Source organism: Lepisosteus platostomus, chromosome 8 (genome assembly GCF_059453375.1).
Source record: "Lepisosteus platostomus isolate fLepPlt1 chromosome 8, fLepPlt1.hap1, whole genome shotgun sequence".
NCBI lineage: Eukaryota > Metazoa > Chordata > Actinopteri > Semionotiformes > Lepisosteidae > Lepisosteus > Lepisosteus platostomus.
Window position 1 is genome coordinate 38,578,781 of NC_142618.1, and position 22,601 is coordinate 38,601,381.

The 22,601-nt window shown below is 37.2% G+C and overlaps 2 protein-coding genes across 5 annotated transcripts in view; both read right to left on the reverse strand.

Moving 5' to 3' along the window:
* The window catches only part of cubn (cubilin (intrinsic factor-cobalamin receptor)), a 128,812-nt gene extending 107,664 nt beyond the window's left edge, over window positions 1-21,148 (reverse strand). Inside the window, exons 1-17 of the mRNA XM_088643354.1 lie at window positions 20,905-21,148; window positions 20,510-20,639; window positions 19,992-20,087; window positions 19,484-19,522; window positions 18,717-18,818; window positions 17,618-17,721; window positions 16,090-16,216; window positions 14,359-14,527; window positions 13,245-13,376; window positions 11,936-12,031; window positions 7,516-7,640; window positions 6,438-6,624; window positions 5,859-5,977; window positions 5,261-5,495; window positions 2,811-2,992; window positions 1,697-1,859; window positions 104-294 (exon numbers count right to left, since the gene is read on the reverse strand). Of these exons, the coding sequence (XP_088499480.1) occupies window positions 104-294; window positions 1,697-1,859; window positions 2,811-2,992; window positions 5,261-5,495; window positions 5,859-5,977; window positions 6,438-6,624; window positions 7,516-7,640; window positions 11,936-12,031; window positions 13,245-13,376; window positions 14,359-14,527; window positions 16,090-16,216; window positions 17,618-17,721; window positions 18,717-18,818; window positions 19,484-19,522; window positions 19,992-20,087; window positions 20,510-20,639; window positions 20,905-21,023 (2,316 nt within the window). The 5' untranslated portion in view covers window positions 21,024-21,148. The remainder of the gene's footprint in view (window positions 1-103; window positions 295-1,696; window positions 1,860-2,810; window positions 2,993-5,260; window positions 5,496-5,858; window positions 5,978-6,437; window positions 6,625-7,515; window positions 7,641-11,935; window positions 12,032-13,244; window positions 13,377-14,358; window positions 14,528-16,089; window positions 16,217-17,617; window positions 17,722-18,716; window positions 18,819-19,483; window positions 19,523-19,991; window positions 20,088-20,509; window positions 20,640-20,904) is intronic.
* A 756-nt stretch (window positions 21,149-21,904) lies between these two features.
* trdmt1 (tRNA aspartic acid methyltransferase 1) overlaps window positions 21,905-22,601 on the reverse strand; it is a 42,406-nt gene continuing 41,709 nt past the window's right edge. For all 4 annotated transcript variants that reach the window (XM_088643364.1, XM_088643366.1, XM_088643363.1 and 1 more), the window contains one exon: window positions 21,905-22,325. In XM_088643364.1, coding sequence (XP_088499490.1) covers window positions 22,225-22,325 — 101 coding nt within the window. In that variant the 3' untranslated portion in view covers window positions 21,905-22,224. The remainder of the gene's footprint in view (window positions 22,326-22,601) is intronic.

Below are 22,601 nucleotides of genomic sequence, written 5' to 3' on the forward strand. Positions count from 1 at the left end.
ATTTGTATGCAGAAATAATTGATTAATCAATATTTACAAAATATTAAAATACTGTGTGTTTCGTTTTCATATAGTTAGGAATTGCTGACTAAATCCAATTTACCTCAACATAATCGAAGGCACAGCCACTGTGAGATTCCAGGTCCATGTTTGTGAAGTTGAGAAAGACAATCTCATTGACTGGCTGTCGGATGATATAGATGCATTGCCGGTTATTGGCATAAGAGTTTGGCCAGTTAGGGGAAATGATGACTCCCTCACTGTTAGTGTATGTGCCTCCACAACCAGGGTCAGCTGAAACACAAACATAAAAAAGCACCAGATGCTTACAGCTTCCCTCAGCACTGCATCATATTTCCATTTTCTAATAGGTTAGGTCAAAACAATTTGGACACTATACAGACACTAGACAGTATGTCACCTATAGAAAAGGTCAGAGGCTAATAGTGCTCTCCAGGGACAGATTACATACTCCTTTGCAGAAATTAATAAGACTACTAATTGCTGCAAAAGGTTTGCTGCTGAGTTTATTACTGTAATGCTGTAATGCTGACCAATGCTGGCATCCACCTTCCATGCCTGTCTAGTAATGATTCTGGTAGAAACTAGACAGAAGGTTTTGTGCCAAGATGTGTACTTCTGAAGTTCCATGAAGCTAAGGATGGCTTGTAGGTAGCATTCAATGACACATTATTTTAAATCTGGTTTCTTTACACTCACTGTGTAAAATACAAATGAAAGGCAGTTATGAATAACATTTGATCTCACTGTTCTCTAGTTTTTGAAGCACTTTGGAGAACAATTATATCTTATTATATCATCTTGTAACCAGATTTTGTCATCGTACCTTTATAATGCCAACTTCTCTGCCTTTATATTGCAAGACTTTACAATAATACAAAAGGTGAGCTCAGCCGTATTTTCTGCAACTGCCCAGAATGTTCACATTCACTGATGGTTCACCACCAGTAAACAAAAATGTATTTTCGTCATAATAACTATAATAGAATTGTACAGTCAATTAAACTACTTCCAAAGAAAACAAATAACAATTCATATATATATACTGAAATGTGAAAGAAGACATTGAGTGTACAGCTGTATATGAAATTTGAAACACAAACCCACAGACTTTGGTAGCTTGATGTATAAATGGAAATTGACACGGTGCACAATAAATCAAGATTAAAATTACCTCTATTTTTTGCTTGAGTTATAAAGATGTTCATTACCCATATTTTTAGGTTTGGAAAAGTTTGAAACAAGAGGTATAGTTTGCTTCAAACAGTAGAAGGGGCTAGTTGCTTTTGGAAATAAGATTTCATTGCCTCTCGTTCATTGATGTGTGCTAGGGTGCCAAGGGTACCCATCTGATCTGAATTTGCTGGGTATTACAAGGGAGAGCAGTGTACTTCCTCAGGGTCAAGGCAAAGCGCATTGAATCCAATCCCTCATGTCATCTCAATACTTAAACTAGTATGCTAGATGTCAATCACTCAAAGGGCTGATGAGTCAACACTCAGCACGCCATCAACAACAGTCCTACTACTCACTCTGTGAAGGAAACTAGTACAGTTTTTTGCCCATAAGCAAAACATCTGATTTTCTGAAAAGTAATCATGCTTTGCTGTGAAAAACTCACTTCTCCTACATCTGGCACAAGCAAACACTGTGTTAGACAGTAAATTGTACTGACATGGTGATGTTGTGTAGGTGATGTGGAATCCTCGGTCAGACACAGTGAAGTCTGAGTGGAAATGGATCCAAGCAAGTGGTCCCGTGGTCTGCAGTGGAGGTGGAGAGACACTGCTGCAAAATCTGCCAAGCACTGGATCTTCTGGCAGAAGGCCATCCCTTATCTGTCAAACAATAAATGTGTGTAAGGGTTACACAGCACACAAAACCAATACGGTCCATGGTCCTTGTGGTGCACATGGGGTAAAATCCTTTCGGAACAAGACTGGCCAAATGGTGGACAGCAAAGCTGCTTATCAAATAAATGTAATCAGAATAAAAACTCAAAATGTGCATTTAAATTTTCTGGTTTTACAAAGTGATCAAGGACAAACGTCCTTCCTAGCTTTTCCAGGACATGACGACCTATGTCTCCATTCACTTTTTCTTTGTGGAAACAGAACATTCACGTTTTCTAAACGACTACTGTGATGACACAAGTAGAGCACTTAACCTTGTTTGAAATGTTTTAGAAATACTAATCATCTTAAATGATAAATGAGAGCTTGTGAGAGAATGCGAGCTTGTGTCACGTTCATACAGTACACACAAAAAAACACGAAGCAAAATATTACATTAACTTTTATGTACAGGATGATACTACATATACTTAGTAATAACAAAGATAAATGTAGTATGCAAATATAATAAAGTTAAGGTGGGTTTTTTTGCTTGTGTTTTTCAGGTATTTCAAATAATAAAAAGACACCATCCAATCATCTATCCATTTTCTAATCACTTTACCCAGTTCAGAGTCAAGGGGAAGCTGGACATCTTCAATGGGATGCCGGTCCATTGCAGGGAACTGACACAGACACAGACAATCATGCACACAGTGATACCAGGGCCAATTAATCTACCAGCATGTCTTTGGACTGTGAGAGAAGACTGGAGCACCCAGAGAATCCAAGTGTACAAGAGGAGGACGTATAAACTCCAAGCAGATAGCACACCAGGTCCAGAACAGAACCTTGTTGCAACAAAGTTCATCTCTGTGCCAAAGTGCCATCCCACTAAAAACAAACATTTAAAAAAATACTTTTGATCCTAAACCTTTGGTGTAAATTGAGATTCACCTCAAGAAAGTCAAAGTTGCAGTTATCATGATGTTCCAGACTCAGAGTCCCAAAGGCAAATGTTATGAGAAGTCCAGGGTTCACTGTCACAGTCCAGTAGCAGTCCCTGTTCGGTGGATAGTTTCCAGGGTACCCAGGGGAAGTAATAGAGCCATATGTACTCGTCATCTCTCCACCACATTCTGAAACAAATTACATAAGGATAGGAAATGGCCTTCATCTATATATTTTTTATAAATTAAAGCTGAATTCATAGGCTTTAAGAAACTTAATTTTATTATTAAGAGTTTTGGTGTTGATTCTGTCTCAGATTTAGGTATAAAAAGTTGAGGTGAGGTGTGCGTTTTAAAAGTTAAAATAGTTTCACATCTTACTCTTGGAAAGACAAAATCTATCAGGTTTTATAGGCAAATTAAAAAACAAGTTATTTATGCAAACTGGGATCAATATGAAATGTTCTGAACATTTAGCATGTAAGTGATGTGAATAAAACAGACAAACACTGGGCTTGGAAGACTACAGATAAAATGGGCAGTCCATTATTCCATATTGTCTCTTAATTGCTAACCTGGAGAAAAAAATCTGTTTACAGAGTCAATCAGAGATAATTCCAAATTTTAACAAGATTGTTTTATAAAGTGGTAATTTAATGGTAGATTCTGTTTGTCAAAGACCAGAGATGGCTAGTCCAGAGTTTTCTAATCAAATTAGTGGGCTTGAGATGGTAATGGTATTTTCTCTGGACATGGTGAGACAGGGATCTTATGTGTGTGCTGGAATATTGTTTTCCAATTAAAGGTTAGATACTGTTAGTAAGTAATTTATTTCTTAACCCGAAAACTATTTTTTTTTCATTCCATCTAATTACCAGCTTAGGAAAAATTACTACAGAGTTCTTTAAGTGGGACTTCTGCCATATTTTGTGCCTCATCAAAAAGTTAATTTACTATATGCCAACAATTTTTAATCAGATGAGATAGTCACACATGAGATAGTCACTCTAATGATTCTAGGATTTATCATAAAACATTACCAAGTTGTCTTTTGTTTCTGTAGCTTTGTCTCCTTACAATATTCTGAAAAATGCTGGTACTGTGATGGTACTTCTGAATGGAGCACTTATATAAATCATGTTCCAAACTCAAACCACATCATCATAGGTTAAAGGTCCTCATTCTTCTTGGTCTCAGTACTGCTTTCGACACTGTCAACCATGAAACCCGTGTTTCAAGTTTCTGACACTGTTCTCAACTAGTTCAAGTTTTACCTCATTGATCACTGTCACTTTGTCTCTCTTGGCGGATTTAGGTTTGAAATTGGACTCGTTAAGTCTGGTGTTCCTCAGGGCTCAATAGTAAGCCCCCCTACTTTTCAGCATTTACATGTTTCCACTTGGTCAGCTTTTAAAGTCACATGGTCTCAACTATCATTTCTATGCTGATGATACTCAAATCTACATCCATATCAAACCCTAGACTTATGTGGCTTTCTCCATTCTAATTGCATCTCCGACATCAAAACATGGATAACTCAAAATTTCCTTCACCTAAACTGTGACAAGTCATGCTTATTGGCACCCCCCATCAACATATTGTGCAACATATTGTCAAAACATCTTTCTTTCACCTTAGAAATATCACTAGACTACGACCTATGTTATCGCTAACTGAGGCTGAAAAGTTGATCAACACATTTGTCTTCTGCTGTAACGTTCTACTCGCTGAGGTTTCTAAATCCACATTGAACAAACTTCACTATGACCAAAATTTGCCAGAATCCTGACCAGGTCTAGTGCAAGTGATCACATTACTCCTATCCTGGAGTTCTTGCACAGGCTTCCTGTCAAGTTTCATGTTGACTTCAAAATCCCCATGCTCACCTATAAGGCTCTGCATGACTTGGCACCTCAGTACCTGTCTGAAGTACTATCATCCTACTCCCCACCTAGCAAACTTTACTCTTCTAATTCTGGTCTCCTATCTGTCCCCTAGTCCCGTCTACACTATGGGTGACAGGGCCTTCTCCTGTTATGCCCCATAGCTCTGGAACTCTATGCCCAGGGATATCAGAGAGTCACCTTCTCTAAACTCCTTCAAATCTAGACTCAAACATTCTTCTTTAGAAGAGCCTTTCCTTAACTGGTCTGCACAGTATGAGCACAATATTACTATTTCTAAACAGGTATTGAGTTCTAAACATTTCTTTTTTCTCAGTGAAAAGATACAATGGAAATACAAATGTTTTCAGTTTAAAAACTTGTTAGCATAACAGTAAATAACTTTTTAATGATGGAAAATATGTTTGGTTCAGTCAGCATAGCAACAATCAAAAGGATGAATTTCCTGTTAAAGGTCAGAATATTTTACTGTCTACTATCTAGAGAGTAGATACTGTCTGGTATTTGTCCTATTTGTCCTATGTCAGGACCAAATGTCAGAAGAAACTAATACCAGGATCTCTTGACTCCCAGGCTACAGTGAAGCCCCCAGCGCTGACCGAGTGGTCAGAGCGGAACCAGAAGTACAATGAGTTGTGGGAACTGAAGAGTTCAGTCGGGACATTGGTGCCACAGTATCTGCCAATCATGAAGCCAGAGGCTGACTCTCCATCATGTATCTGCAGGAAGTCATAGTTGCAGTTGGCGCTGTTTTCCAAATCAAAATGTGGGAAAGTTATCCGGAGAACCTGGAAAAAGAGAGTATCCATCAGATTCACAGAAGACTTTGTGCTGAGCAAGTTAGATGCCAAAGCTTGTAGTTTTGTTAAATATCAGTGACATCAGGATGAGGGACCCTAGAACACCCAGAATACAGCTATATGTCAGAAAGGAGAAGTGGCTCACAAAAGACAAAATTTCTAAATGCATATTCCAGAAGACTGAATTTATGTAAAACACATTTAATAGTAAACATACTTACTCGTTTAGTGAGACCCATTTGAAGAGTTTGTTCAATAAAATTCAAGAAGTGATTAAATATCATCACTCTCCTAGGTGTTAAAGTCTCTTGCAGCTCCAATGAGCTCTGGATTACAAGGAATGGGACTAACCTTGTCCGAATCAGTACGGACCACCCAGGCACAGCTGACTTGATGATCATACTGATCATTTCCAGGAAAATTGGGATAGCTGAATGTCCCAGCCACTGCTGTGAGGTATCCCCCACACACTGGAGCACACAACAAAGTCAACAATTAATTGCAATCAAGAATCCAGTACAAAAGAAAACTTCAGACTTTGGATGGAGATAGTAAATGTATTCAGCCTAAACTTTTATCTTGATTCAATTTCTGTTGAGTTATTTTAATAACACAAGTATGAGTTGCACATTTAGGATTAGACTCTTTTACATAATTTTTCTAAAAATGACATCTTTGATTTTAGCAAATTCATTCTTAAAAATACCCTGATCTTATAGGGCCATAACAAAAAAAGATTTATTTGAAATTGTTGGCAACGGACACTCTACATTTCTCTATTAGAGCTTGTGAGAAAGATTAATTATTTGGCAGCAGGACTATTCAAATTAGAAACGTAGATTTTAAAATGGCTTTGTCAAACATCAACCAGTATAACACTGCTCTGTGTCAATCCTTTAACTCCAAAGTCAATAAAACATTTTCATGCACCTTGCTGTGGTGTTTGGCACTGCAGGCCCATCCAGTGATCAGTGCAGGTGCAGGTGTATCCATTGATGCCATCAACACAGGTGCCTCCATTCTGACACGGATTGCTCACACACTCATTGATGTTTTCTGTGCAGTTCACCCCTGACCAGCCTGGGTCACATGTGCAAATGTAGCCAGTTGTGGTACTCTGGAAAAGGAAAACAGATCAGATGAGGAAGAACTAAGCAAAACATTACTCAGCCTTGAAAGAAAGCATTTTTAACTCATATCTACACCAAACACCCACCCATTACTGGATAACTGCTTATTCCTGGTAGGGATTGCACTGGTCGATTGCAAAGCACAAGGATAACACCCCACACACTCATCAACACATATGGACGCACAAAAGAAACACCTATTAACATAACTGATATGTCTGTGGAAGGTAGGAGGAAACTCCTAGAGAAAAACCCACATGACTTGGGAGAATAAGGAAAATACCTGCTCTTCTAGAACTAAACCCTGGACCTCCCATTTGATGCCTCTTCTTTTTTGTTCTTTTTTATTTTATTTCTAAAATTAATGGTAATTGGATTCCAGAAGACATATTAGACAATACAAAGAGAGTAAAAGATTAAGATATAAAGAAGAATTTGAAACTAACATTTTAGTCATTATCAATATTTATTTAACGTTAATTTTCCTATTTTGCAGATTCGTCACTCAAGGAACATTAAACCTGAGCAAAGTGCTCTGGAGGAAATCAATTAGACAAATTATTCTTTGAGCAAATGACAAAGAAGCAATCAATATGAATTATAAAGACTACTGTGCCATTTTCTTTGCAGTTCTCACATACCGTATCTCGGTCTGGTCGATTTTTAAGCCACCCAATTAACTTGAACCGTGAATTTAGCCAGCACTAAATGCTGATCAATCACTGATCTTATCAGATCAATCATTCCATTAAAAACATTCGCTTTGGCAGTCCTGAATTTAACAGGGATGTGACCTTAGCAGATTTCACTATAGGCAAGGGTTTAAAATCAAGTTTCCAGTGGGTTTCATTTGGCAAATGCAGAATGTGTACACTCACCATGCACTGTCCATTTACACAGGGACTGTGACTTTGGCAAATGTTACTGATAGGAGTGCAGCCAGCCGGCCCATAACCATTCCCAGCATAGCCAGGAGGACAGGTGCAGATAGGGAGGAGGCTTCCTATAGAGAAATGATGAGTTCTGCTTCAGTCCAGACACTGGATTTTACATTTGACATCTCAAATGTTAGCACCAGTTGTTTGTGCATAGTCCATTTTCCTTGTCTCTATAACTTTCATTATATGAAAAAATAACCATTTAATTATTCTGTTTAACTGCTTATACACATTTTTCAGTATTTCTCCAGGTATATATTTCTGCACACCACAGAACTATCTGTTTTATGAATGAGATAGAAGAGGACAAACTGCTTTGTGGGTGCTCAGCTGTTAGGCAATTATTCCCAAGGAAAATAAATAAATAAAAAAGATTTTAAAAGCCAACAATGCCACTAACACCAAGGGAGAATGACAACTTGAAGAGCAGACCAGAGGTTCTGAAGTCTGGTCTTGCAATACCACAGTGTCCTTTGTATTTTTAACTTGAACTTTATTGCCATATGTAACCAGTACATGTACTTGCACAATTGAATTCTTACTTACAGAAAGTCTCTCGATTGTTAAAAAAAGTGTAAAACACAAAGTGCAGACAGTGCATCTAGACAATATACAAACAAAAAGAAGACAATGTACAAGTAAACAGTTTGAATGTAAACAATGCAGACATGTAAACAATGACTGCAGATGTGCAATTAATAAAATTATAATGAGATAGATGGTGTAGGTGTGGTCTGAGGGGCATGGCCAAATGTGTTCACCAATCGCACTTCATTACTCTTCAATAGCTTCTGCTTGTGGGTAAAAGCTATTGAAGAGTAATAATTAATAATAATTGCTTACACTTATAAAGGACTTATATATAGGACACTCCGCTCAAAGCACTTTACAGGTAATGGGGACTCCCCTCCACCACCACCAATGTGCAGCATCCACCTGGATGATGCGACGGCAGCCATAGTGTGCCAGAATGCTCACTACACATCAGCTATCAGCGGGGAGGAGAGCACAGTAATGAAGCCAATTCATAGATGGGGATTATTAGGAGGCCATGATTGGTAAAGGCCTATGGGAAATTTGGCCAGGATGCCGGGGTTACACCCCTACTCTTTTCGAGAAACACCCTGGGATTTTTAATGACCACAGAGTGTCAGGACCTCGGTTTTACATCTCATACGAAGGACATTGGCTTTTCACTATACTGGGGCATTAGGACCCACATAACATTAACAGTTCTTCCAGCAGCAACCTTAGTTTTTCCCAGGAGGTCTCCCATCCAGGTACTGACCTGGCTCACACCTGCTTAGCTTCAGTGGGTTGCCAGTTGTGAGTTGCAGGGTGATATGGCTCCTCGCTCCTGGCAAAATCTGGTGTTAAGTGTCCGCATGCTCTTGTATCTCTTGCCTGAGGGCAGTGGGTAAAGAGCTCATGCCCGGGGTGGTGACTATCCTCTGTGATGGCCATACTTCTACCATGGTAGCAGTCCTCATAGAGCTGTTTAATCTCTGTGAGACCACAGCCGATGATCTTCTGGGCCACATTCACAGTTCTCTGCAGTGCTTTTCTCTCTTGAGAAAAGGTGTTGTTGTACGAAACGGTGATCCTGCTGGTGAGGAGGCTCTCTATCGTGCAGCGGTAGAAGTTCACCAATACAGGTACTGGCATCCACCATCGCTTGAGGCACCTCAGGAAATAGAGGCACTGCTGGACCTTCTTCAAGATAATGTCCATGTTCACAGTCCAGATTAGGTCATTAGAAATGTAAATTCCCAAAAACCTAAAGCTGGTGACTGTTTCCACTTCGGTCCCATCAATGTTAAGTTGATGGGCTGTGAATATGCGGCCTGTACCTCTGAAAGTCCACTATTAGCTCTTTTGTTTTACTCACGTTCAAGTCCAGTTTATTGTTGTGATACCACCTCAGCAGGATGTCCAATAGCCAATTGCAGACGGAGCTGCACAGTCCTAGAACCCTGAGCTTTGTCACCAGTTAGCTGGGTATGATGGAATTGAATGCTGAACTGTAGTCCACAAACAGCATTCTCACATATGAGTTCTTAGTGTCCAGGTGTTCCAAGGCTGTATGTAGAGCTAGGGAGACAGCATCATCCACTGGTCTGTTGTTCTGGTAGGTGAACTGCAAGGGGCCAAGGGACTCCTTGATGAAAGAGTTGATGTGTGACAACACCAGCTTCTCCAGGCATTTCATTACCACAGATGTTAATGCTACTGGGCAGTAATTGTTCAGGCACGTCACTTTTGCCTTTTGGGGGAGTGGAACAATGGTGTTTTTTTAAGCAGGTGGGGACAATGGACTGTGACAGGGAGGAGTCAAAGATGTCTGTAAACACTGTGGTCAGCTGGGCTGCACATATCCTGAGAACGCAGGGTGGTATCCCATCAGGCCCTGCAGCCTTACAGATTTTCACCCTACTCTGGGTTTTCTGCACGTCCTGCTCTGAGAGTTTCAGAACATACTTGCCCTGTAGACTTGGGGTCTTTTCAGCAGTTTTTTATTCCAGATAACCTCTTTACTCCTGAGGCTTAATGAATGCTTAACCAAAAATCAAATGACCTTTTTCAACTTTTTTCTATGCTCACTCAAACATGCTTAAGCTGTTACCAAGCAACCAAACACTCTTAGAAGACTGGTCAGTCTGTCCTCACCTTGTTTACAAACGTGTCCTCCTCCATTTGGCTGAACTTGTAGAAACTATACTGTAAAGGAACACGTAAAAAGGTTATTCCATGCTGAAAAGAGAAGAAAAGAAACACAACGTTTCGACTGTGGAGCCTTCTTCGTCTTCACACCCGAAGACGGCTCGACAGCTGAAACATTGTTTCTTTTCAGCATGGAATAAACCTTCACTTGTTCCTTTGCAGCCTACGCATGCTGACACAGCTACCTACTTGAACTAGATGTGCCTACTGATGTTACGTTAGTGTGCTGTTAATGTTACATACATAACAAGCACTATTAATTCTTCACAAGAATGTGTCCTTAAATTGCACCGAGTTGTTGAACAGTGACAGTCCACATAATGTATGGGATGTGCAGAAACTCAGTGCTTAATGCAGAGGTACAGTAAATCTAAATAATAAATGACCTTGTTAAAAGCTAAGATTAATTTAAAAAGCATCAGTTCTGTGTTCATATTGCTGATGCTTATAAGTGCATATTGGTAAAACAACCAATAATTGTATATATAATTTGAATAATTCCAATGGTGGACTAGAATAAATGTGAGTCACAGGTCTATAATGTATGCACTTCCTCAGAAAACCATAGTTACTATATCGTAGTTCAAGTAGGTAGCTGCATCAGCATGAGTAGGCTGCAAAGATTTATTCCATGCTGAAAGAAAAAAAAGAGACAACTTTTCAGCTGTGGAGCCTTCTTCACAGTCAAAATGTTGTGTCTCTTTTCTTTTCAGCATGGAATAAACCTTTAAGTGTTACTATAAGGAGTCAATTAAGAAACAATCAATTACAATAACTACAGTATGGTTAAACATCTGGTTATTACTGCAAATACTTTAGTTTCAAGCATAATTTTTCATTTTTCATTCTGTGAGTCCACAGCTCCTACAAGAGATTCAGCATTGATTGAAGGAACGATGCAACTCTCTCAGCCCAGTGTTGACAAACTGAAGGTTCAGTGTTCTGTATCAAGCCAAGAATACATTGGCAAACTAAGTACTGGTAGTACTGGCCCCTGGCAGGACTTAAGTAACTGTCATCCAGTACAGTACAATATAAAGGTCTGACGTAGATAAATCATGAAATAAGATAAAACATTTCTTTTCAATAAGAATATATGGAATATAAACAAGTAGTCAAAATACGTAACAATGCACAAACACACAGATGAATCCCACAAGAGTTTAATAAGTGAGATATCTAGAGTCTGTGACAGCCAGATCAAGCTTTGGAAGCTACGTAATGTTTATTCTTGTTCCCTCTGTGGTCTCTACAGAAGAAACTGCTTTGTCTGCTTGGCCTGTTGTAGTTTTCTTTATTTATAGCTGTGTTGAACCTCTATGTTGTATTTTCCAGAGAGGTATCCCTCTCAAATATTCAAAACATGAACTTAAGATATCTGGCAACCTTGATATCTTTCGTAAGGAAGTAGGGACCCTACTGGCCAGATTTTCTACATTACACGATTCTTGGTTCTTAACCACTACTAAGCATGTTTATTTTCCATCTTTATCTTTTATACTGCTGCATTCATAGTACTCCTTTGATTCTTCATAACATTTCCTATTATTACAAACAAGGGATCATACAGAAGTCTGGCATTTCTTTTATACCTTATTACAGCAATTTTACAGCCAATGTACTGTTGATGCTAAAATACCTGAACTGGAGGTGCAGGTTGCCAGTGGGTGACACCCTCCATTGTTTACAGAGCAGACATTAGCCTGTGTACAGGTCTTTCCATCTCCTTCATAGCCTGCTCACATGCGGAAAATTAGGAAAAAAAGAAGAAGAAATCAGAATCGCATGTATGGTATCTCATGGAACAACAAGCAGTTCTATAAAACCACCTCAAGGGTTGCTTTCCCCATTGCTAACATCCCAGGCCTTTCTTTTCAAGTTCCCCAGGCTCCAGGTAAATCTAACAAAGGAAATTGAATGTGCTGAGAGTAGTGATTTTTAATCTTTATAAAAAACAAATGTAAATACATAAAATGATATAAAAACTATTAAAAGCAAAGAAATGTTCATGTTTCCAGACTCTGTAATGCCAGTTAATTAATTTAGGAAACAAATACAGAGTGTGTCCCTGGATATTAGGATACTAATGTTACATATTATGAATATTTCTCAATAATAATTCAGTTTGAACCCTGGAAAGAACAGCAAGTTGCTGACTGAGACATCTCAGCTGAAGCAGCTAATCTCAGGACAGCTGGGGACTGGTTTCAGCACAAAAGCACATCTGTTTTAAATCAGTGTGATAATGTGCATGAGTCATCAAATTTTAATTTGTCATCTGGCTTCCAGCACTCCAGGAAGGAAACAATGGTAGTATTCTTCTGTGGTTCTCAACATATATTTAATGGCGGTTCCATTATTTTAAATACAATTTTGTCGTCAAATGTTTAAAAAAATAGTCCAATCAGTCTAACCAATGTCTGTGTTAAGACAAAAATGCAGAGAAAGATGACCAGTAGCATTAACTTATTACAAGTAAAGATATAATATTTATTTAATTCAATTAGCAAACAACGTTAAGGACCAAAGCAGCACGAGAGCACACATAATGTGGGGAGATGAATCAGCCAATTATTGTGAAATATTATCAAGCCTGGGAAAACACACCAAATTCTGATAATCTGCTTTTTTAGTTTGACAGTTCCATTAACCCAAATCCTGATCATATGCTTTTTATTCACTCTGAGAGTCCACAGTGCCAGCAAGAGAACTTGAGCCTCTCAGGGAGGATAGATGCAACTCTGACACTTCAACTTGCATATTCCTGGAACACCAAAGAGGTCACTCAGTCACAGTCAAAGAATGGCACCTGATGGCCCAGATTCAAAAACGAGAATAACTTACTACTGTGTTGAACATAAATGAACGTAGGGGAGGTTATAAGTGAATTCACATTTGATTGATATAACAACACAGTGACTTTTCCATTATATTCTCTTGGTGCCTACCTGGAGGACAGGGTCCACAATGGTAAGAGCCCATGGTATTCAAACACTGCACCATTGGGGAGGTGGAACAGCCGCCATTGTTGGTTGTACACTCATTGACATCTTGACAACTGTAGCCATTCCCTTGCCAGCCTGAAAGACGTGGGTAACAAAAGTTTGGCTGTTACTGGGACAAAACCTCAAAACACCTTTCCATGCGTGCAGAACAATCATAAATAGCTTGTAACAGGCAGGCAAAGAATTTTAACAGTCACCCAAAATTGAGCTGAACTAGTTTAAAAGCTGCAATTATTTATTTAAGGCTGTCATAGTTTGTTGTTTTTGTATTCCATGTGTTTTTAATTGAAGCCTAACCTAATATATTTTCAGTCCAAAGGCATTGATTCCACACAGCTAGGCACAGTGCTTTCAGCTGTGGTGCTATTCGCCTGTGTGATTCTGCCTTTAAGCCTATATATTCTTTAAATCTAAACTGAACTTTAGTACTGCTAATTCTGCTAACTGGAGCATATTGTGCTCAAGTATGAAGTACACTAGATAAAAATTAAAATGCATTGTTTTTTGTATTGACATATAATACATTCAAAATTGATTATTTGTTAATGAAACCAAGGACTTTTGCTTTATATAATTCATACCAATTAGATTGTATTATTAGTTATGCATGTGGTTCTTATTCTATCCTTGCAGGTTTTCCTTTAAAATTGTTTTAGGCAATTGAACCCATTTTCTGACATTATGATGCCCTTTCTATTTATTTATTACTTCGCTGAACTGGATCTTGTGATACAGACTCTCCATCCTGTGAATGCCATCCACATTCAAGAGCACTGCTCCATATACAAGCCTTTTCTGATGCTTCAGAAGGACATTGAGCTACTTTGTTAAATCAAGATGAGACATTTTGCATCAGAAGCATTTCCAGGATTGGAAATTGTTTCCAGACATGTTTTTTAAAGGCAGATACATGTTTTATATGTGTCTCAAGATCATTCGTTTTTCTAACTGCATATTTTAAGAATTTACTGTGCAGTTATTGTCTTGTGCATTTTGTGCTGCAGTGGTTTGAACCTGTTGTTGAAATAGAGTACTGACTAATACAAAGACATTCTACCTGCTGGGCAGGCACCACAGTAATAGGAGCCTATTGTGTTGAAACACTCCACGTGTGGGTTGGTGGAGCAGGGTTTGTTGGGAAGGTTACACTCATTGATGTCAGCTGTACATGCCGGGTTACCAGGGAGGGTTGTCCACCCAGCATCACATATGCACTTGTATTTGGGCTGAAAACAGAAAGAAAGTCTTAATGAATAGTCCTGTACAACAGAGCTGCCACAGCTGTTCCCTTAACGTGTAGCCAGTGCAGCTACAATAAGCAGCTATGAATTGTCTACATATGACCAGACCAGAGATTACCAGTCATGGATCAGCAGAGCTAAAGTCCTACAAATGAAATTAAATACATTTCAGAGTTCAATCTTCTGAAACGAATATTTTCCAAAGACACCAATATACTACTTAGGTCAAAGTCTGTAACAAAATATAATATAAAAGTATAATCTAGCATACAATGAGTTCAATTAAGGATGGGACATCAGTCCAGCGCAGGACATATACTGTATACTTTATAGAGGCTAATTATGAGACGTTAAAGAAACCAGATAGCTTTTTTCTTTGGATATGCTGTGTGAGAGAAAACTGGACCACCCAGCAAAAACCCATGTCCTGGAGTCCTACATTCAAACTCGGGTCCCAAGAGCTGCGAAGCAGCAGTTATCATCAAGCCACTGTGGTTCCCCACATTGCATTACGAATCTTTATAGAACAATGATTAAGGGTGACTTACAAAACCTGTTCGATTTGCAGTTTCTAAGACTGTCCTCCTGTCAACTAGATATTTTTTAAACCATGTTAAAGAGAAAAAGCTATTGCAATATTCTGCAACAACTCAACCAGGTATCGGTAAATGACAATTACGTTACTTCATTTGAACACAATTATATAATGTATATATGTAATCTGAAGAATGTCTCTTGCACAAATGTCTCACTACAGTCAAATATAAACAAATATCTTTCATAGATGTTACACTCCTTGAGAAACCATGGCATTGGTTGGTGTGCTTTGTAAAAACATGTTATTCCTCAATCCTTTTCTTCAACAATGTATTTTTCAATATACATTTTTAATGTGATATTAAATTAACTGCACAGGGCAATTAAGTCTGCTTGCTAGCTCCTTGTATTTTATTAAATGTACATAAAAATCTATTCATCCCCACTCCTGTTTTGTAATCCTAAGAGCTTTCACAAATATGCTGTTGAGAAATAAGTTTATAGTCAGTTTTCAAGTGATTCAGCATACCAACCAAAGGATCTGCTTTGCTTGAGAGATATTTACTCCTTCTATAGTAAATATGCATATACAAAAATAGACAGACTTCATTAGTGTGAACCAATTATTTGATTTGTTATTAATCTCATTAATGTTCTGGGAAACATTTTTCAGGTGCTTCTTTTCAAAAGTCTGTTGTTTTATGTAGTCTTTAAAAGATCAAAAGAAGCTGGGTTCTTTTTTAACACAGGAACAAGTAATAGGTTTATTCCATGCTGAAAAGAGAAGAAAGAAAACAACGTTTTGGCTGTGGAGCCTGCTTCGGGTGTAAGAAAGATAGAGCAGTCAGAAAAGATGACTCTTTTTTAACAGAAATAACAATATGGAACTTATAACTGCTCATACATCAGAAACATCTTACACCTTAATACCTGAGAAAATGTCAATCAGTAATTATTTAAACACCGTGTTTTGTCGTCTTGATTTTAAAGATCAGCAACAAGCAGTTCACCTGATTTGGGATGACTCTATCCGAGTCGATACAGATACCATGTTCACAGAGATCCTGAGAGCCACCTTCGCAGTCATCATAGCGAGAAGTACAATGTGGTCCATACCACTCTGGAGGGCAGTTACACCTGGAGGAAAACAGAGCAGACACACAGAGATATTAATGATTACTTATATCTGTCTAGTACGTATTATCCCAAAGCATTTCACATACTGTACAGGAAGAGACAATCTTCATAACAGACAACAGAAAAAGAGTGTAATGGGATCTTCAATGATCACAATGAATATTTAATCTAAAGGATAGAAATAGATGGGGGGGTTGGGGCACGTTTCATTTCCTTAAACTAATCATATTTTTTAATCTTTTATGTGTTTGTATTTCAAGTCACATTACTGTAACTAGTGTGTGTCTGAATTACCTTTATTAACTGATTTCTTGCAATAAATCTCCAACTACAATTCTAGCTTATTATCTGCACTGTCTTTTTTGTTTTTTTACTAGGATACAGCAATAAATTAATCAAGTTGCAGGTGCTGTTTCAATTCAGAATATCACAGCACCAATAACAGAACTTTATGCAGTCCCATAGGTTTAGCAGTTAAAGTTATAGGAAATGGCACTTAATATTTTAAACATGTAAGAATAAAGATCTAAACCAACGGACCATTCAGCTGTGTTTGATGCTGATTTCTGTTTTGAGAAAACATTGTTTTCAGTGCAATTGCTGTACACGTCATGAGAAATTAAGACAGAAAGGCAGAAAATAATTCAGTGTTATGTTGTCATTCTTCTCACCATCTTTGCAGAAACCCAAACTAAATAATAGAGATTTACCCATTTGAACAAGAAGTGCATCAATAATCTAACACAAATATTGTATTAATTAAGTGTCATATGCCTGATACATTTTGCTTAAATCCCCACTGTCTTGTTTTCTGAACTACATAGGGCCTAATGAAACATTTTAAGCCAATAACAGCTCTGATAGAAGCTTTCTAAAATAATTCCCCTGTCTATGTGATGCTCTGTTACAATTATTGTTCTGTTTTTTTTTTTTAGCTAAGGCCATTAAAGCAATAATAAAAAACAAAAGCATAGATTATGTTCAGAACATTCATGAACATCCTGTAAATGTCAGCTGGTCCTGTATTCTTCATAGATTTTTTAGATTTATATTTGACTTATATTTATAGTATAGCTTAATAGTTTGTATTACTAATAGCCAAACACAAAACATCACAAAAAACAGTCACACCATTAGCCATTCATTTTGAAGCCTCCAGTTCAGTTATTCTTCAGACCATAGCCTTCTCTGGACGTTTTCTAAGAATATCACAAGAAATACAGAATCTACCACTAAAACTGTCTTAGCCTGATTAGATAAGTAGTCCCTAAAAATCCAAAATTTCTGTAAAGTCCAATCTTCCCAGCATACTGTAGGTGGAAAGGTGGTGCATGCTGTCATTCCTCATAGACCTCCAAACACCACTGAATAAAAGACACAGGAACCAAAGTGTACAATTACCTATAAGATCCTGGATCATTGACACATGTTCCTCCATTTTGACAACCAAGGGGTGTTCCTGCATAAATCTGGCACTCATTGACGTCAGCTGCGCATGTCGGCCCCTAAATTGCCAAAACGTAAATAATATTGTTAATATTAAGTCCGCCAGAGATAACAGATTTAGGAGAGATACAGTATAGTGTCTGGAGCCACACATGGGAATACAATTCATGCATTGTAATTCATGGTCCTCTGTTCTGTTTTGAATTATTTTTAATAAACATACAAAACATACACTTTTTTTTTAATTAACAGCTGTGCAAAGATGTGAAAGTCTCATTCTCTTTTCAAGAGAAAAATAGAAGATAGCAATATAAATGTTCTAATACGTCAACCTAATTACAACTATGTTTGTGTCTGTGTGTACCGTGATGAAATGGCATCCTGTCCAGGGTGTACCCTGTTTGTGTCTGTTGCTTGCTGAGATAGGCTCCGAATCCCTTGTGACTCTGAATTGGATGTTTGAAAATGGATAGATGTTGTGGCAGTTAGTGCTGCTAACAGAACTGGATCCCGGTTCCAGCCCAAACATTTTCTTCGAGGAATCTACATGTTCTCCTCTTGCCAGTGAGGGTTTTCTCAAGGTTTCTCCCAACATTAAATGGAATTTCTTTACTTTGCAATGGGACCTTAGATGTGCATCAAATCTAAAGAAAGATTGTTCAATAATGCTACTGCAGACAAAAATTAGAATGTAGTTGAATCAGCAATACACCAAAGAACTTGTGTCTTTCAAATATTCATTAGGGTTTGATCAGATTTGAAGCTTATTCCATATCACTTTGAAAATATAATTAAGAAAGAAATGAATATGTGATTTTAATTGTGTTTATTGTGTATTCTCTAACTTACAAAAAGACAAGAACTAGAGCACAGGTTCAGGATTTAAAAGGAAGCTGAAGAAGGTGCATGTCTTTTAAGTATCAGATATGGTACAATTGCAACTTGGGAAGAATAACAACTATGGGATTCTTAGTGATGAATGCGCACTCTGTTTTATTTTCATTGTTATTATTTAAAGTTATGTTTGAGAGCATCCAGCTGAAATGTAGCTCACCTGCCAGTTGCTAGGACATATGCAGTGGTAAGAATCCAGTAGGCTCAGGCAGGTTCCAGTGTTCTGACAAGGATTGCTGCTGCAGGTCTTTCTCTGTATTGTCTATTAAAGTGAAGAGTCTGCATTGTAGTTTACTATTGCTGCACAAGTATATGTCTAACATTCTGCATGGATGAACTAATGACCAGACAGACAAGATAATCAGAGACTAATTGTTAACCTGTACATGCTAGAAAAACATTTTAAGCAGATTTATTCAAGAAGTTTTAGAAGCAGTATACATTTAAAATGAAATGATCACTTTGCAAAATATAAAATTATGTACTAAGAATCACATAAAACTAGTTATAACTGCAAAATATTTTTTGTAACATGTCATCCACATTTTATGTAATAGACATGACCTAATTTAATTTAATTTATGCTGATTGACATCAGCTTGGTTGATCAACAGAGAATCTACAGTTCATTAATGCACAGGTTAATAACTTAAGTGGCCATTGCTAGAAGCAATCCAGGGTGACATTTGTTTTACACTAAGTTGTGAGATTGTGCATCATTCCCCTCATAGACCCTGGACAAGCATTTGTGAGTTCACAGCTCTCTGAGCCCTCATTCAGCTCATTCTGTAACAGATCAATAGAGCTCAATTTTAATGAGTTTCTTTTGATGTTCAGCACATTATTATAAGTAACTGTCCACATGTATTTTCTAAAGTGGCACCAAAGATGTATTTTCTCAAAATGACAATAAAAATACTATATTACCTGTTCTATATTTTGAACCTTTCCTTCCAATGTCGTCATCTGGAATTAACGTTGAGGACATTAATGAATTAAGTACAAATTAAAGTGTTTCTTCATATAAACTGTTCATCATATACAAAAATTTACACAAAAACAGATACACCGATCCCATTTCTTTTGCAGAAGCACTTTCTCTTTGATATCCTTAAGGAATCCTGTAACCAACTTCCAAAAGGGACCATTATGTTTTACTAGAAAGGTATTGTCTACTTTAATTAGTGTCAAAAATCCATTCTGTCTGATGTCAGGAGTTTCACTATACGTATTACAAAACTCTCTTAAAGACATACATACTGTACTGTTCTTTTCAAAAATAAATGGGCATCTAACATAAATAGACGGATCATAGGAGACATTCACAATTTAAAAAGTTAGCAATTGTTTTAGTTTTATGTTAAATCTTGACATTTGTTGGAAAAAACTTCAAGTAGTGTTTCTGTCCATAGGGCTTTATTCCAGCTTCACATACCCTTGTACGCAACTGGTTGATCTGGTCTGTGACATTCTGAGATGTTCCTCCTCCATTTGCCTTAATAAATGTAATGTCGTCTTTGTTTTTCTTTATCTGTAATTTAGATGATAGTTCCATGTTTCCAGTTTAAAGAAAGAGAAATTGAACATGTTTATCCTTCACTTTCTTTTGGCATGCATGTATGTTTCAGCTTATATAATATCTTCTTTTCGAGTTGGTATAAACTAATTGAAACACATTGTTAAGAACTTCATACTTCCTTAACATTAATCTTGTTAATCATGCCATTAACCAAGGCAAATGTAAGTTTATATAGTGAAAATGGAAACTATAGAATAATCAATACAACAATTGACGCACAAGATTTTGGATTAAACAAAAAAATAGCATTCATGTGAAAACTAAGAATTAAAATATAAAAATGCTGCTATAGGAGAAATTAAGAGTTACAGAATGAACCCAGAACTGAACGTGGAAAAAAATCTGTTATGTTACAGCACTTATTCTCAGTTTACCTGATCTATAAGTTGACTCAGGTTTTCTTCTCCAATTTTTACACTTCCTTGGTTACCTGGCTGAAATATGATGTATTTATAATCTCCAGTTTTAAATATTAAGTTTCCTTCCGATGATGTCATGCGAGGCCTTTTAAACACAGAAATACAATAAATAATACATTCCACACCTGACAAAGGCTCCACAGCCAAAATATTGTGTCTCTTTTCTTTTCAGCATGGAATGAACCCTTTACCTTTCCTTTAGAAATACCTGGTAGGATTTATAGTTTTGTCTTTAACAATAAATGTAATACAAAACAGAAAAATCTCTGAAGCAGGTACTGGAAAGTTAAGAAAATATAAAAAAAACTACCGTCATGTTACCATCTCTATAGAAACGCAGTGGTACTCACTGATCTTTGGATATGTCTCTCTTTTGCTTACTGCCCCCATACTGTTCAGAACTGCATTTTAGTCCTGCAATGATGAGGAAGATGACCAGCAGCCAGGGGAGCTGACCAGCACAAGCCATGTGTGCTGACACTCACAACCTGCTCCTACTCTCTCACAAGGAGCAAGAGTTAAAAATTTATACCACACTCCTCAACGCTGTACTGTTTTAACTCAGGAGGATGCACTTTGCTCTGTTCTGAATGTAGATAACACCTCCTGGAAGTCTGAGAGCCAATTATATGGTCCAGAAAAGTGCATCACTTGATGTTTTTCAACTTTAAACCTAAAGTCTTTCTGCTTCATTTTATTATTTTGTGAGTATGTGAAAGAATCACATGCTTTAATAGATATTTAACCAGAGTGGTGACAGCCTGACATTTTTTGCTGATCTGGACAAAGTGAATAAACTCTTTCTTGTTTCACTGATATGATAATCCAAATAATGTTTTAAAAATTATTATGTATTATGGATTTTTAAGTGTATACTAAGGATTCAAATTTCATCAAGCTTTATTGAAGTTACACTAAATTCAGTTCTTCTGAAATTACAGTACATCATTTTTGTGAAAACAAAAAAAAAACTTTTGAAAGTGTGAAAGTAAACTCATTACCAAAATTCTTTACAAGGACGAACATAGTAAAAACTAAAACTAGTATACATTGTACACAAAAACTCTAGAAAACACCGAAAACAACTTTAATATGATATTGCTTCTGTAGAGGTTTAAACTCTTTTTTAAGCATCTCCCATGTCTTTTACCTCCTATACCAGCAACCTTGACAGTCCAAATTATTTGGAATATCCCATTTCTTTTGTAAGCATACTTACTACAGAGATGCATGTATTTACCTTGAGTCCTTAGTGCCACAAAAAAATAAAATTAACACAAAGGTAAATGTTTGAGAATTTGGCATGTTAAAATACAACAAAACAATTACAATGACATCGTGACCATCATGACAACTTTATGATTTTTTTATTAAAACAAATTATGGCAATACATTTAGAAAATAAAAAAGGAAAGTTTAAAGTCAAATTTCCATTCCAAACTGATGTTAGATTGACAGCTGCTTGTGCACCACTCAAACCAAAATGGATAAATTTGTCAGCAAAGCAGGATTGCTCTAAATGTTATCTCCTGGTTTGTGCTGTATATGTCAGATTGCTGGACATTAGTCTTCTTTTAACCCAGTGAGTGTTTCAAATGTCTCTACAGGAGGCTGCATTTCAGATGTGAAGGACTGGGTAGTTCATTAAGAGCCAGATGTCTCCTCAGTGGCTATGCAAACATCAGGTGAATGAGTCTGGAGACCACGTGTATATTAAGGCTGTTTCCCAAGAGCCTATATTGTTTTTTGGTGGTTATTTTCTCAGGGAATCCTGGAAAAAAAGGAAGGTAAAGATGGAACAATTGGATTTCATTTAAGGTGCTTCTCAAAAAATAAGGTCACAATAAGGCTGCTTAATACAAAATGATTTGTATAACATCTATACACTAAATAACATGATAAAGGTCATTTCCCTTCAAATCTGGGTTTCTCCTCGTACAATTTGTAAGCAAGAGAACATCCAAATGTGTGTACACACTATCAAACCAAAGCGGCAGAATTGGAGAGATGAAGAAAAGTAGACATAACAGCTAAATGCAATTCAATG